The following is a 15,979-nucleotide window of genomic DNA, read 5'->3' as shown; positions in this document are numbered from 1 at the left end:
GACCTCTACGCTTGTGTCTCTAAACAACATGTTTTGCATGTTTTGGCTCATGGCTCATGTTTTGCATGGCAACGCCTATAAAATCTGCGTGTCTCTGTCGGCCATGACGTAGTCTTCTCACCAGCCTGTTGCCTGTCGGTCCTGACGGCTGTGTAAGAGCTCAGAGCATGAGTCAGGTGCACTGGCGAGGGACGACCAGTCGCCCGGCCGGAGAAAAGGAGAAGTCGAGAGGGACCCGCCGCTCGCAGCCCACCACCCGCCACCCTTGCGTGTGTTTGGGTTAGCAAACCCAGGAATAAATTATCTGTTAAAATTCATTAGCCAGGCTTCTCTGAGCGCAAAATGACAAGACATTAAACATGTATTATTTATGAAATGTCGGCGCTCTGTGAAAGAGAGGAGCTCCAGTGTTGTTAATTAGTCAGGCGTTGAGGCAGAAAAGCCTGTGTGAAAAGGGGAAGTGAGCGCGAGTGTGAGCCGCCACACTAGCCCCTTCCTGCCCGCTTTTAAAGTGACATAGGTGGGAATGGAGATGCTAATTGCCACTATTGTGGAATTCAAAGCTAATTTGGGAAGGCTTTTGACAGGCAGATTGACACCCGGCGCCGTGTGATGCTCTCATGCCTGCCAGACTGTGGAGTACGAAGAGACCGAGACGGAATGGTCAGAGAGGCGAGAGAATATTGGTGTGTGTGTGTGTGTGTGTGTGTGTGTGTGTGTGTGTGTGTGTGTGTCTGTGTGTGTGTGTGTGTGTGTGTGTGTGTGTGTCTGTGTGTGTGTGTGTGTGTGTGTGTGTGTGTGTCTGTGTGTGTGTGTGTGTGTGTGTGTGTGTGTGTGTGTGTGGGTGTGTGTGTGTGTGTGTATGTGTGTGTGTGTGTGTGTGTGTGTGTGTGTGTGTGTGTGTGTGTGTGGATGTGGGTGTGTGAAAAAAAAGAGAGTGCAGGAAGGGTATGAGTTGAGAATGAAATGAGTGTATGAATGTGTTTGTGTGAGTATAGGGCTACTCTTTAGGGCTGTACAGTATTTTTGTGTGCGTATTTGAGGATGCATCAGTATGTGTTTGTGTGTGTGTGTGTGCGCGTGCATACATGTACATGTGTGGATACGTGCGTGCGTTTGTGTTTGTTAGTGTGTGTGTGTGTTTGTGTGAGTGTGTGTGTGCAGGGTCCTACACATGTGCACCCCGGGCCTCGGGGCCAGATGTACTAATGCTTTTGCGCCCACTTCAGAAGTATTTGTTTCGCAACGTGCGTGTAAAATCATTTGTGAGGTATGTACAAACAGGCCGCAATGATGTAAAAGCGCAAACTGCCTGTCGCGGGAGCTGACAATGACAAATTGCAGTTCAATGCGTCAATAAGAGAACCTTTCAAAGACAACAGAATCACTATTAAGATCACCAGTTTTGTAAGTCTTTGTACTATAAAAATAAACATTAACTTTCGTTGGCCTTTCGAATGTCTTACTTTCACTTTCACGTCATTCACTTAAATTTTCCTACTTGCTAGATTTGACCAATCTTCCATAGCCTACGTGCAAGTAGTTTACTGTAAGTAGAACCACTGATCTTCATTATCTCCCTGCTTGTTGACATCTTATCATGTATGGTATTATTTCATGATTGCTAAACGTTTGATTCTTTTTAATGTTGTCATCAGTTAACTTCATTCAACTGTGCTTGTAGGCGCTGCCATTCAGTTGTGGACGTTCGTAAATTGCGTTTATTGGCGAAGTATGGCAGAGAAAGGCGCAGTTTACACTAAGGATTGAACGATTGATAAATACGACGGAAACTTGGGTCTGACAGCGTTCGCAATCTGCGGTTTGTCCATGACGCTAATAATGCTACATTCGCAAATGTACGTACATCTGGCCCTCAGTATTTAGCTAATCACAGACTTCAAGTCCGAGGACACCGCACTCCTTCTTTTTCTAATGCACAAGTTGAAATGGAAAATTGATGAAGAATGTGCCCAGCTCTCCTTCTCCTCTCCTCTCATCTCCTCTCCTCTCCACTCTCCTCTTTTCTCCTCTCCTCTCTTCTCTTCTGTTCTACTCTGTTGTCTGTTTTTCTTTTTTTTTTACCTTTCTGTCTTTTTTTCCGTTCCCTTTCAGAGGAGAGCGAGGCGGCAGTTTAGCATTCCTCCTCAGAGTCAGTCATCTGGTAAAGTGGAAAAGCGAGAAGAGCATTTATCCACTCCAAGAGAGGCCCCTCATTACAGCAGGGTACGGAGAGAGAGAGGGGCGGGGGGGGATAGAGGGGTAGAGAGAGGCCCCCTCATTACCGCAGCATATGGAGTGAGAGAGGGAGAGAGGGAGGATGCAGAGAGAGGGAGAGAAAGGGACAGAGAGAGAGAGAGGAAAGAGGGAGAGAGGGGGGGTGAAAGGGAGGATTTTCAGTGAGAGCAGAGAGAAGAAGACAGGAAATGGAGGAGAAAAAGCAAGACAGAGGGAGGAAGGAGAGAGGGAGAGAAGCAAAAAAGTCTCACTCATTCACCGATCACTGAGTTCTGAACTCCAGGCTGACCATACTCCACCCACTACCACCCCATTAGTCCCGCACACACACACACACACACACACAATAATATATGCTGCCTATACCTATGCACACACACACAGTGGGAGCAGTGGGTGGAGCCAGAAGGGGAGAGGGGTAATTACGGGCGGAAATGAAGCTCGTCGAGCGATTCGCATCGCCAGGCCTCCTGATCCGGTCGCCACGGCAACGACGACCTCCTCATTTGTTTTGCAGATGAGTAATTAGATCCAATTCCAGAGCCGCGGAGACGTAAAAAAAAGGAACGAAATTCCAAAGAAGGATCCCTTTTATTGTGGAGGTCCTAGGGTGGCATTAATGACACAGGGAGACTGGACACAGAGATAAAACCTTTATGCCCTTAATGTGGCTAAACGTGATGCCCTCTCTCTTCTGACACAGGGACAGCTGTTTTCAAAAGAAACGGCTACCTGAGAGTGGCAGTAACCACCCCCATTCTCTCTCTCTCTTTCTCTCTCTCTCTCTCTCTCTCTATCTCTCTCTCTCTCTCTCTCTCTCTGTCTCTCTCTCTGTTTTGACAATTCTATCTGCAGAAGACTTGGTGAATATTATCACCTTAAATGAAAATCCATCAGATCTTTCTAGAACAAACTGCACCAGATGTATGTGTCATCCAAAGTGGCGTTTCATGGACCCCCCTCTCTAGCTCTGCTCTCAGTAGGGAGGGTAAGTGTGTGTGTGTGTGTGTGTGTTTGTGTGTATTGGAGGTGATGTGGCTCTAATGGTCTCTGTGAGTGTGTGTAGTTGCAGCTGGAGCAGTTGGGTTGGAATCTGGTGGTAAGCCTCCCACAGCGGTGACACAGAACAGAAGTAAAAACGTGTGTTGTGGAAAGCAAGTGGTCGAAACATGTTGGCTGTTTTACTGATTTAGCCATTACAATAAAGGCTTTTAAACACTTTCTTCCTTGTTGTCACATATCTGGAGAGCCTCTATTCCTGCCCTGTTATCAGCACGCTTTTCCCCCTTTTTCCCATAAGCATCCAGCGTGCATTAGTTATTTGTTTGTCACAGAGCTACCGGACATCTGTTTTTTTTTTTTAAAACAATGTGTTGTTGGAGGGGCTTCTGAGAGGAGCCATTATTTTTCTGACTTTGATGTCGGGAACGTCAGGGGAAAAAATGCTATTCTATCCAATTCTGTTTTCTCACCTTTGTCCGAGTGAAAGCAAATAATTTTGTATGCAACAACACAAAACCAGAGAGAATAAAAGGAAATTAGTTTGGGGATGATAATCAAGCTATTGGACCCTTCCCCAGATGGCTTGTTCACAGCCTGCCATCCATGCAAGAGAGAGGACAAGAGGAGAGGAGAGAGGAGAGACTCTTTTCCATAGTCATATCCTTCCCTACTAATGGCGCCATCATTACGGGCAATCTACCTGAACAATAAAAGTAATTTATTAGATAAGGCTTCCTCAGCTGTGTGCTACTTGCAGCTGAGCGCTAATTGTGTGTGTTAGCACAAACAAAGCCGCCATGTGTGTTTGTTATAGTATGTGTGTGTGTGTGTGTGTGGGGGGGGGGGGGTTGTTGAGGTGGGCAGGTGGGTGGATGAGTCTATTATGTGTGTGTGTGTGTGTTTGGGGTGTGTGTGTGTGGGCGGGTGGGTGTTGGTTCTATTATGCGAGGGTATCATCTTTGTGTCCTGGCATTCCCACTATCCCTGGAATCAGAATAATTATGCAGATTGCAGAGGGAAGCTGAGGAAGCTGGCAGTAGTGTCGGAAGGTGGTGCTGGCGCTGGCATTCCGAACGCTCTTGGGGAGGCGAGGGACTGCGTTGGCGGGTGACTCGATGGGGGGAGTTGGGTGTGTGTGTGTGTGGGGGGAGGGGGGAGGGGGGCATGGAATGGAGGTCTCTCACCCTCCCAGGCCCCTCCTTCCCCTTAGCCATTTACCTAATGGGGGGAGCTGGTGTGCGTGTGTGTGTGTGTGTGTGTGTGAGCCTCGGTAAAGGTCAGTGTGACGGCGACGCGTGTTTGTTGTTAAAGATCTAATTAGAAGACAAGGAGGAAGCACAGAAAGCTGGTGTAATTAGCGAAGAGCACGACACCACACCACACACACACACACACTCACAGACACACACACACACACACACTCTAAGTCATTAATGCATTAAGGCTATTAATGCATCTCTCAGAGATGAAGACAACGTCAGAGGCCATTTCACTCTCGCATTTTCCTGGCCCTTTTGTTTTGTGTTTTTGTTTTTTGTTTACTTAATTCCTCTCCGTCTCTTGAGGATGTAGAGGATGTAGAGGTGGGCCTCTCTGACCCTGCAGGGGTGGGGGGTGTTGTCTTGTTTGGTCTCGCTGTGTTGCCACTGAGAGGGGAAGACAGAAGTGGCTTTTGAAGGTTTCAACCCCGCCAGACACACACACACACACACACACACACACACACACACACACACACACATCCCTCCAGCGCAGACACCAGTAACAGCCTCTCTGAGTCTCTTCCAGTCCTGTCTGTTTGTTTGTAGGGATGGATGGAGGAGAGGAGAGAAAAAAGAGGAAAAGAAAGGAGCAGACAGGGTAAAGAGGAGATGAGAGAAAGAGGAGTGTAGAGGAAAAGAAGGGGATACAGGGTAAAGAGGAGGAGAGAAAGAGAGGAGTGTAGAGGAAAAGAAGGGGATACAGGGTAAAGAGGAGGAGAGAGAAAGAGGAGTGTAGAGGAAAAGAAGGGAAGACAGGGTAAAGAGGAGGAGAGAAAGAGAGGAGTGTAGAGGAAAAGAAGGGAAGACAGGGTAAAGAGGAGAGAAAGAGAGGAGTGTAGAGGAAAAGAAGGGAAGACAGGGTAAAGAGGAGAGGAGAGAAATAGAGGAGTGTAGAAGAAAAGAAGGGAAGACAGGGTAAAGAGGAGGAGAGAAAGAGAGGAGTGTAGAGGAAAAGAAGGGAAGACAGGGTAAAGAGGAGAGGAGAGAAATAGAGGAGTGTAGAGGAAAAGAAGGGAAGACAGGGTAAAGAGGAGAGGAGAGAAATAGAGGAGTGTAGAGGAAAAGAAGGGAAGACAGGGTAAAGAGGAGAGGAGAGAGGCAGGCAGTCTCTTTGGGAAATGGTGTCTCATTTTAGGCCATCAGTAGAGCAGCCCTTATCTCCCCAGCTGTACGGTCTGGCTCTAAAACCTCTGAAGGCGCTGTGTGTGTGTGTGTGTGTGTGTGTGTGTGTGTGTGTGTGTGTGTGTGTGTTGGAGGTGATGTAGCTCTAATGGTCTCTATGAGTGTGTGTAGTTGCAGCTGGACCAGTTGGGTTGGAATCTGGTCATAGCATTTCTGGCAGCTGCCCGCCTGCCTGCTTAGATGGATACTAATGTCTGTGTGTGTGTGTGTGTGTGTGTGTGTGTGTGTGTGTGTGTGTCTGTGTGTGTCTGTGTGTGTGTGTGTGTGTGTGTGTGTGTGTGTGTGTGTCTGTGTGTGTGCGTGTGTGCGTGTGTGTGTGTGTGTGTGTGTGTGTGTGTGTGTGCATGTCTTTTTCTGTGTTCGTGCGTGTGTTTGTTGTTTGTGTGTGTGTGTGTCTGTATATCTTCCTGTGTGTGTGTGTGTGAGAGAGAGAGAGAGAGAGAGAGAGAGTAGGGGGTTAGGAGACCTCTGGAGGTGGTCGTGGGGTGTGTGTTGAAGTGTCCTCAGTCCAGGTGCAGAGCCGACCCCAGCCGATCTGCCGTGACCTCCGGCTGTGCTGGCTACCAGACTGCTGAAGCCTGATAGAGATGAATCACTGGTGGGCTGAGAGGTGGTGTGGTGTGTTTCTCTCTGCTTTACACACTCTCTTTCCACACATAAAGACACACACACACACATACATACACATACATACACACACACACACACACATACATACACATACATACACACACACACACACACACATACATACACATACATACACACACACACACACACACACGTATACTTACATGTGCACACACACACACACACACGTACGTACATATGTACAGTACATAAACACACACACACACACACACACACACACACACACACGTATACTTACATGTGCACACACACACACACACACACGTACGTACATATGTACAGTACATAAACACACACACACACACACACACACACACACACACAGGTGTGTCAGGTCGGTGCACTGCACTAAGTAGGCATCGTGGGCATCTCGCCATCTCTGAAGTGTCAGTCATTTGACAAGTGGGCATGCTGCCCGTGAGCGCTGAGCTTCTGAATGTGATGTTCTAGAAGCGTTAAGCGAACGAGTAAGCGGCCTTTCTCCTTGTGTTTGGATTATGTTTGGCAGACGGTTGTGGTGTAATCGCCATCGGCTAGGCAATGCGTGACGCTGCTCTTTTTTTCTTTCTTTCTTTCTATCTGTCTTTCTTTCTTTCTTTTGTTCTCTCTTTCTTTATTCTCCGAATGAAAAACAAACACGCAGCAGGGGAGGCTGTGGATGAAAGGCTTTCTTTCTTCTCTTCCTCCGCCGGCCGATCTCAGCTTTGGTGCGGAGAGCTAGGCCTGCGTTCCTGAAGAGGTGTGAGAGGCGGTGGCGGCACCCTCTTTTAATAGCCTCCGCTCCTCGCATGTGCCGCACAGCTCAGATTACGCCGGGACGCCGGGACATGCCGTAAATGTCACCAGCACCAAGGCGCTCAACGGCGCCTTTTCAGGCGTTGATAATCTCCCATCTGTATGAATGTGGGGTGTGTATAGGCATGTGTCTGTGTGTGTGTGTGTGTGTGTATAGGAGGGACTTTAAGCTGAAGAGGCGAGCCTGTGTCTTTTGTCCGCCTACCACTTATCAGTAATGGAGTCAATGAGCGCGAACCTGTCATTGTTGTGGTGTACAGAGAGAGAGAGAGAGAGAGCATGACAAAGTGCCAGGTCTCTTTTGAAGGAATGCAAATTTGTATAAAGTGGTTTGAAAATGAATATTTTTTTTTAATATATATTTCCGTTCTTTGCATAAAGAGCCTAGAGTACCCAGGTCATCAGGATATGCATCTTATTTTGTCATTTTGAGCCATGAAAAAACCCATTAAGCCCACACACACACACACACACACACTCTCTCTCCTCATTTTCCCTGACATCCACAGAAAATCACTTCTCTTTCAAAAACGCTCTTTCACACCAGATGGCTGCCGCCTTTGTGTCCGAAACATGCCCATACCGCCCAGGCCTTTTTGCTCTTTCTCAGATAGGCAATTGACGTACATTATGATAATCATCATCACCCAATGACCAGCCGTCTCTGGACCGCTTCAATGACTGCCACGCTCTGCACTCTGTGTGTGTGTGTGTGTGTTGGTCATTTAGTCCAGTGTTCCATGCTACTTCGTACTGTACATTTATACCACAGCTTGGTTGAATTTCCTTTTGTGATGCGCTCTTAAAAACGTCGATTATCAACATCGATTATCGACGTTCTAAAGAGTGCATCACAATAGGAAATTCAAACAAGCAGTGGTATGTACTGTACGAAGTTTTTTTGGCCGCATTGCACTTGTATATAGTGTTTTTAGGCTACTTGTGTATCAATACAAATGCAAATTTGCATTTCCACCTTAATGCTAATGCATTATTTTCCGTCCACTATCTCTTACTGTATACCAAGTGGTGAAGTATGGCAGTCTTGCAGAGGCTTCTTCATGAAGGCCATGTTGTGTTGTTGGAAGTGGTGCTGTGTCTTTGGAGTTAGAGGTGGAGGGACTGAATAGAGATGGCAGAGGTGGGGGGTGGAGTGGCTCCTGGCTGGGTTCTTACAGGAAGTGACATCAAGGCTCACGTTGAGTTCGGACCCACAATCCATACCATCATCAGCACTATCACAGTTGTATTGCACACACACACACACACACACACACACACACACACACACACACACACTCACACACCTCAACATGTCACAACTGTCACAACATCACTGTGCACCACCATGACATCCAAAAGCTTCTTCCCCAATGATGGAGTCCCAACCCTTCCCCACTCTACCCCTCCCTCCTCCTCCTCCTCCTCCTCCTCTGTTCTCCTCCTCCTCCTCTGTTCTCCTCCTCCTCCTCCCCTCTTCCTCTGTCCTCCTCTTCCTCCTCTTCCTCTGTCCTCCTCCTCCTCCTCTGTCCTCCTCCTCCTCCTCTGTTCTCCTCCTCCTCCTCCCCTCTTCCTCTGTCCTCCTCTTCCTCCTCTTCCTCCTCCTCCTCTTCCTCCTCTGTTCTCCTCCTCCTCCTCCTCCTGTTCTCCTCCTCCTCCTCCCCTCTTCCTCTGTCCTCCTCCTCTGTTCTCCCCTCTTCCTCCTCTGTCCTCCTCCTCCTCCTCTGTTCTCCTCCTCCTCCTCTGTCCTCCTCCTCCTCCTCTGTTCTCCTCCTCCTCTGTCCTCCTCCTCCTCCTCCTCTGTTCTCCTCCTCCTCTGTCCTCCTCCTCCCCTGTTCTTCCTCCTCCTCCTCCTCTGTCCTCCTCCTCCTCCTCTGTCCTCCTCCTCCTCCTCCTCCTCCTCCTCTGTCCTCCTCCTCCTCTGTTCTTCCTCCTCCTCCTCCTCTGTTCTCCTCCTCCTCCTCTGTTCTCCTCCTCCTCCTCTGTCCTCCTCCTCCTCTGTTCTTCCTCCTCCTCCTCCTCCCCTCTTCCTCCTCTGTCCTCCTCCTCCTCCTCCTTATCCTCCCGTATCTCCCAGGCTTCCCTGACTATGGCTTTTACTCGGCGGCGGCAGCGGCCGTGGGGGCGGGCGGTGGGGAGCAGCGTGCGGGGCCGTGCTCCTTCGCCGACTACGGCTCGCTGGGCCCGCAGGCCGCCGCTCAGATGCTGCAGGGCGAGCACCACCACCCTGCATCCGCCTCGGCCTGCAACTCCCCCCTTCAGCACCTGCCCAGCCCGGAGCAGTTTAAGAGCCCAGGTTTGTATGGAGCAACACCTACGTACCTCCACCTCCTCCTCCTCCTTTTCCTCCACCACCTCCTCCCTGTACTCCTCCTCCTCCTCCTAACGGCTGGGGAAACAGAGAATGACATGAAGTATATATATTCATATACACATATATACGTATTTGCATATGATGTATATACGTGGGCCAAAACAGATGACACGACAGCTTAAGAATACAAATTGCTGTTTATGATAACTATGTGTGTGCATCTGAGGAACAGGCCAGATATGCATTTGCATGTTTCTGTTTTGTTTGATGGGGAGTTTGTCTATTTTGTTGCACATTTGGCACCTGAAGAATGACATTTGTATTCTTTGCATGCATATGTATTTTTATACATGAGATGGACGGGGACTGTTTGTCATTTGGATTTCATTTTATCTTGGACCATATTCCTACTCCATATATAACTTACATTGATAAATGTAATTGTAATTTAGTAGCATACAGGTGACAGTAAAACTCAGTGAAGCTAGTTTTCTAGCGTGCTCACAGTCTCTAATATCTAATATAATATGATGTGTATGCTTCCATGCAGTACAGTATATGTAGCCGTGTGTTTAGAGTGAACTGCCCGTTGATATGGCATTTCCTACCAACCATGTTCAATGCCAGCACATAATATGCTTTGTCTTGTTTCTCGCATGACATACTGTGACGGATCAGTTTTAGGACACCACTTATTTCAATAAAATGCATTGGTTACATAATATTATTCTTATCAGTATGTTTCTATTGCTACAGTATGAGTTATTGTATAGGAGTATACTGTAACCTTGACACCAGCACTACATGGAAGGCACTAGGGTTAGGCAAGGGTTAGGGTCAGGGTTAAGTTTAGGGTTAGGCGCCTTGAAGTCGACGGTCGCAGCGCTGCCTTGAAGTCGAGGGTGGGGGCCTAAAACACCATCGAGCAGTCAAGATACTTTTCGACAGGTTACATGCAGTGAAAAAAGTGAAGGTGAGTGTCAGACCCAGACTGTGTACTGAAGTGCAATGGAAGGCCCTGGCATGGGTGAGGCGGGGTGGAGAGGGTGAAGGCCATGGCATGGGTGAGGCGGGGTGGAGAGGGTGAGGGGGGGTGGAGAGGGTGAGGGCGCTGGCATGGGTGAGGGGGGGTGGAGAGGGTGAGGGGGGGTGGAGAGGGTGAGGCAGGTGGTGCGGTTGAGAGGGTGAGGAGGGGTGGAGAGGGTGAGGCGGGGTGGAGAGGGTGAGGGGGGGTGGAGAGGGTGAGGGCGCTGGCATGGGTGAGGTGGGGTGGAGAGGGTGAGGTGGGGTGGAGAGGGTGAGGCAGGTGGTGCGGTTGAGAGGGTGAAGAGGGGTGGAGAGGGTGAGGGGGGGTGGAGAGGGTGAGGGGGGGTGGAGAGGGTGAGGCAGGTGGTGCGGTGGAGAGGGTGGGGAGGGGTGGAGAGGGTGAGGGGGGGTGGAGAGGGTGAGGGGGGGTGGAGAGGGTGAGGCAGGTGGTGCGGTGGAGAGGGTGGGGGTGATGGGCAGAGGCAGGTGGTGCGGTGCCCAGGAGTCTCTTAGTGGAGCACTCCCCGCGGCCCCTACTCCACTCTACTCTGTCCTGCCGCCTCATTGGCCTTGGCAGCCAGCAGGGAAAGACATCTTTAGCCTCCGTGCTTTACACTGAAGATTACACACATCTCCTGGTTTTGGACCCAGTCCCGGGTGTGTGTGTGTGTGTGTGTGTGTGAGAGAGAGAGAGAGAGAAAGTGTGTGCATGGGTGTGTGTGTGCTTGTGTGTGTGTGTGTGTGTGTGTGTGTGTGTGTCTACATGTACGTGTGTGTGTGTGGTGTGTGTGTGTGTGTGTGTGTGTGTGTGTGTGTGTGTGTGGGGGGATTGCTTGTCTTAACAGCCCTCGCTGGTGCTGTGCCCACCCTACTGTGTAGGCACAAACAGCACCTTCCTTTCTCCCTAGACTCCTGGATGACTTTGGCCAGGTGTGGCCCAGATCTGGTCTAGATTTGGCCTGAGTCCCTTGGTGGCACGGGGCTCCCATTCTTCCATCTGCGTCTGGGCTCCTTACGGATGCGGTGGGCCGGATCCGCAGGCTTTGCCTGAAGCCCAGGAATCTCATTTGCACATAATGTAATCCAGTGGCTCCGTAACTGAGATAAACACTCTGCAAAGAGCCAGAAATGCGGATTGAGTTTTCGCCAAAAACTTTTTTTATGTCTCACATTTCCACTTTTTAAGTCCTTCCTGACTGTGTTCTCTCTTGTGGAAGGGAGTTTGTTTCTGTGATCTCTTTGTGAAGGAATTACTTGGTGTAAGTGTCACATGTATGCCGTTGTTTGTCATTGTTCTTCGGCAATAATGTCACATCACAGCCTCAGTTGCCGAAATTTATGTTCATGATCGGGACTCAATAATGGTTACGAGCAAAGTAGGACCAAATGACATTGTATTAAAAGGCTAATTGTGTTTTGTTAAACCGCTTGGTGCTTCTTGGTTGCTGTGGCAACAAGGACCGAATGGTTGCATTGTGGGTCCCTTAGAGGTCATCAGGACTCGTTATCCAAGTTTCAGTGAGACACAGGAAAGGTTTTGTGTGTGTGTGTGTGTGTGTGTGTGTGTGTGTGTGTGTGTGTGTGTGCGTGCGTGCGTGCGTGCATGCGTGCGTGTGTGTGCGTGTGTGTGTGTATGTGTGTGAGAGAGAGAGAGAGAGGTCAACTATCTCTGAACTTTGACAGTAAGTAAATAAATGAAGATGGATGAATAATAAAAAAAAGAATATTTCTCGCAGTAATTTACAGCTTATGCGATCATCACGTTGCGTCAGCAACTTCCCCTTTCCCATGTGAGTCTCTGTGCACGCTGTCAGAATGGAAGTGCATCACACGGTGGCATAAATCCGAACACAATGCAATGTGAGGACTTTGGACTGGGCAAACCCAGCTTGAGTCACTGGGGTCCTGAAACATGCTGTGTAATCAAAGCTCAGCTCGTGCAATTAGCATGGAAGCTGCTAACCAACCAGTCAAAGCCAATAAGGGCAGCTCATGTTTGGCTATTAAAGTTAATAGCAGTGGCAGCTCTCGCCCGAGGCGCTGCGAGTTTAAAACATAAATCCTACTGCTCGCTCACACAGAGAAAAGAAGAGAAGAGACTCTGTTCAGTCGCTCGGCCCGGCGGTTCAAGCTGAATCCACCAATTATGGGTAAACGAGGATTAGGGCTCGATCCAAAAGGATCTAAAAGGGTTTAATGAGAGATCCTGTTAGACACTCGGGGTGTGAGATGAGCACACGGTAAAGCAGGTCAGCTCCAGGTGTGCTGAGGTGCAGTGCGGCAGGATGAGACGGGCGGATGCTGAATGTTAGTCAAGAGGAAGAGTGTGTGGTGATCAGCTTACTTTCAGGGGGATGATTTCAGGGAGGAACTCTGGGTCTTGTAGTCTCATATTATCCAGCAGTGTTAAATTGTGGTTTCAGTGACGCAGGCTAATTGAGAGCTCTCATCCAAACAGAGGTTTTGGTTAGGATGACATTAGGCTATCAAAACCGGGTCAGTCAGTAAAACGTTAGGATGACATTAGCCTATCAAAAGCCGGTCGGTCAGTAAAACGTTTCAAGACAAAGGAGCTCTTCACCCTCATCTGTTGCCACTAGTCGCTGTCTTGTAGCTGCTACTCCTTATTAGTTCAGTGCTATTTTATTTAGTTATATTTATCCTATAAATATCCTTTAGTCCCATTGAGATCGTACATCTCTTTTTCAAGAGAGCCCAGGGCCCACAAAAGATGAGATAGAAACCAAGGGGAAACAGAAACCTAGATGAAATAGATACCAGTTGGGTCTCTGTATCCACATGTAACGTTAGTGACCCTTCAGTGCTAAAACTGACTCACCAGGCAGTTGCCCAACCGTATTGTGACCTCTGACCTGATTGACCTTTCTTTTCCACACTGACCCATGCAACTCTAGTGTGATGTTCTGCCATACATGCTGAAAATGAAGATGTAAGATTACACACATAAGTTAAAGAAAATTAATGACAACAAACACTTACATACATACACACAGGGGTTAAAGTGTGTGGGGGGGGACGCAGTTCCGCCACCTCAGATAAATTAATAATAAATATATTATTTCATACCAACGATATAGCGTGATGATATTGTTAAAATAAATGGTAAGTTAATTATTCGCGTGTATACAGAGGTGACCAAGAAGCTAGCAATTCTTGTCCAAAAAGTATTGCTACACCACACTACTCAATATCTTGTCCAACAGAGAGTCATTTTTCCCCGTTGCACCGACACTGGATTTTAGAGTTCCTCCACCTGCCAAATCCCACTTTAACCACTGCATACACACACACACACACACACACACACCCACACACACACATACACACATCTATGCATTTCATATAAGCTTCAGGTGTTCAACATAAACATGATGCTTAAAGCCATTTGTTTGCGTGCATGTTTTTTTGTCAAATCTTGCATGATGTTTTTTAGCAGCGCAGTGCATGCTCAGCCTGACTACTATGATTTCCGAAGAGCCCTGACACCATTTCCTGTGTATTCTACACTGTATAACACTGTTAATATATGCAATGTTTTAGCATTTAGAGAGAGGCTGCTAATTGGCAACACAAAATACTACTATAGCAATTATTTTCATATGTGGTCTTATTTAATGTGAAATGAATGTAATTACAGAGGAATTATTGCCCTCATAATGTTTGCATTTAAGAGGCTTTACAAATGGCAATGAAATTATTGTTTCTAGGCTGCCTTTTAAGGTGAGGTTTATTAAATTCGCACATTAAATTCGAGATTGACACCAGGGCACTGGCACTAATTCTATATTAATGTCAAAGATTTTCATTTCAAAAGGATTATAATTATAATTCACAGTTAACACATACATATTACGCTTACTGAAAAACACATAACCCTCAATGCAAAGTGTATTACAATCAATGCAAAGTTTTCTAAATTTAATGAAATCATATCATTTGATGATGTTCTTGTGCTTTAGCTGTGATGTTCTTGTGCTTTAGCTGCACATCACTGTGACAGAGTTATATCCCAGTTGGCTTGTCCTCCAGTCCAAAGCGCCTTCCTCAAAGTCACACTGTAATCTCTGCTGCTTGCTCTTCCTTATCTGGTGCCGCTAGTCGCTGTTTTTGCAGTCGCTAACACCTGGGTTCCACTCTCTCTACTCATTTTGAGACCCTCTCTCTCTCTCTCTCTCCCTCCCTCTCTCTCTCTCATCGCCCTGGGTAGGCGCCAACCCTCCACGCCCGGGGGGCTTTCCTGGTGCCAACAGCCCGGGCCCTGTGGCTGACCTGTATGCGGCCGCCAGCCAGGACTCTGGCGTGGGCAACTACATCAGCGCTGCCAGTCCCCAGCCCGGCTCCGGCTTTGGACACAGTATCGCTGTGAGTATACATGTGAGTGTGTGCGTCACACACACAAACACACACACACACACACACACACACACACTGACCTCATATCATATATATTTATGTTTATGGCATTTAGCAGACACTTTTGTCCAAACATTAAAATTAACAGTTTAAAGTAAAATCATATAGCATATATTATATACATTACATACAGCGTTACATTACTCATATTATACATCATTTGAAAGTTTGGACTCTTGGGAATCAATATATGACAATCTTTGTCATGTAAAATTTGTGTAGTGCTTTACATTGTCAGATTAATGTCTCCGCTTTTGGTGCTTCCCTACCTTCTAGCTGCAGTGTATATCCTTAGCAATATGCTAGATATAGCATATTGGGTCTTGAAATATTCACAAGAATCCATAGACATTGAATATTCATGTCATTTGATCCAATATTAGTTATGCAGATGTATAGTCCACCAATTTAATTAAAAATTGAAATTATAAAGATTTATAATTTTTTGTAATTATTCCATATTTAGTGTAGTAATTCCATATCAGAACTCCTGAAGTATAATCCAAATACAAGCATGAAACTTCAATGTGTTACATTTTTATTTGAGACCAAGATTATGCTTCTACACAAAGGGGTTCATATGCAGTCAGTATGCATTTTGGATAACCAAAAGTCCTATACTATGGGGAGTTTCCAGAATATACCTTGGCAAATAATGGTCTAAAGTAAGTAGTTGTCATTCTATATTGATCTACTTTACCACACAGCTTCACAAGACCTGATGCTAGGGCTCAGTTGTGTTTCTAAGTCATCTCAAGGGACCTAGAGGGCTGAAATGTGGTCAGTTCAGAGATGCTTATTATCCGGCAGAATGAGAAAATAATATTCTAGCCTCTGTAACTCTGTGTCAGTACATCACACAGTTTTTCTATCATTGTTGTCCAAGAAACTACAGTGTCTAAGCTTTCCAAAGAGGTCAGGCATTTGATTATAGGCCAAAGTATGTAGGAGCAATGATCTACTAGATGAATTACATGTTGGGCAAAATACTCAAAATGGGGCGTATGCATAAGAATTCAAATTATATTCTTACATTATATTATATATACAGTATATATAGTATATAACACTTTTA

At 47.1% G+C, this 15,979-nt stretch overlaps 1 protein-coding gene across 11 annotated transcripts in view; it reads left to right on the top strand.

The window, feature by feature from the left end:
• Positions 1-15,979, top strand: part of LOC143111641 (RNA-binding protein Musashi homolog 2) — a 295,188-nt gene that overhangs the window by 266,396 nt on the left and 12,813 nt on the right. For 4 of the 11 annotated variants that reach the window (XM_076273898.1, XM_076273899.1, XM_076273897.1 and 1 more), the window contains one exon: positions 14,699-14,853. In XM_076273898.1, the coding sequence (XP_076130013.1) occupies positions 14,699-14,853 (155 nt within the window). Of the gene's footprint in view, positions 1-9,207; positions 9,427-14,698; positions 14,866-15,979 lie in introns of all 11 variants that reach the window. The other 7 variants (XM_076273891.1, XM_076273893.1, XM_076273889.1 and 4 more) reach the window with 3 other exon arrangements.

This window comes from Alosa pseudoharengus, unplaced genomic scaffold (assembly GCF_046254945.1).
Source record: "Alosa pseudoharengus isolate Yale_2024_CS ecotype anadromous, Long Island Sound unplaced genomic scaffold, YU_APseudo_1.1 YU_APseudo_1.1_scf_8, whole genome shotgun sequence".
NCBI classification, from domain to species: domain Eukaryota; kingdom Metazoa; phylum Chordata; class Actinopteri; order Clupeiformes; family Clupeidae; genus Alosa; species Alosa pseudoharengus.
Note: the sequence above shows the minus strand (reverse complement) of the source record. Positions and strands in the feature narration are given on the sequence as shown.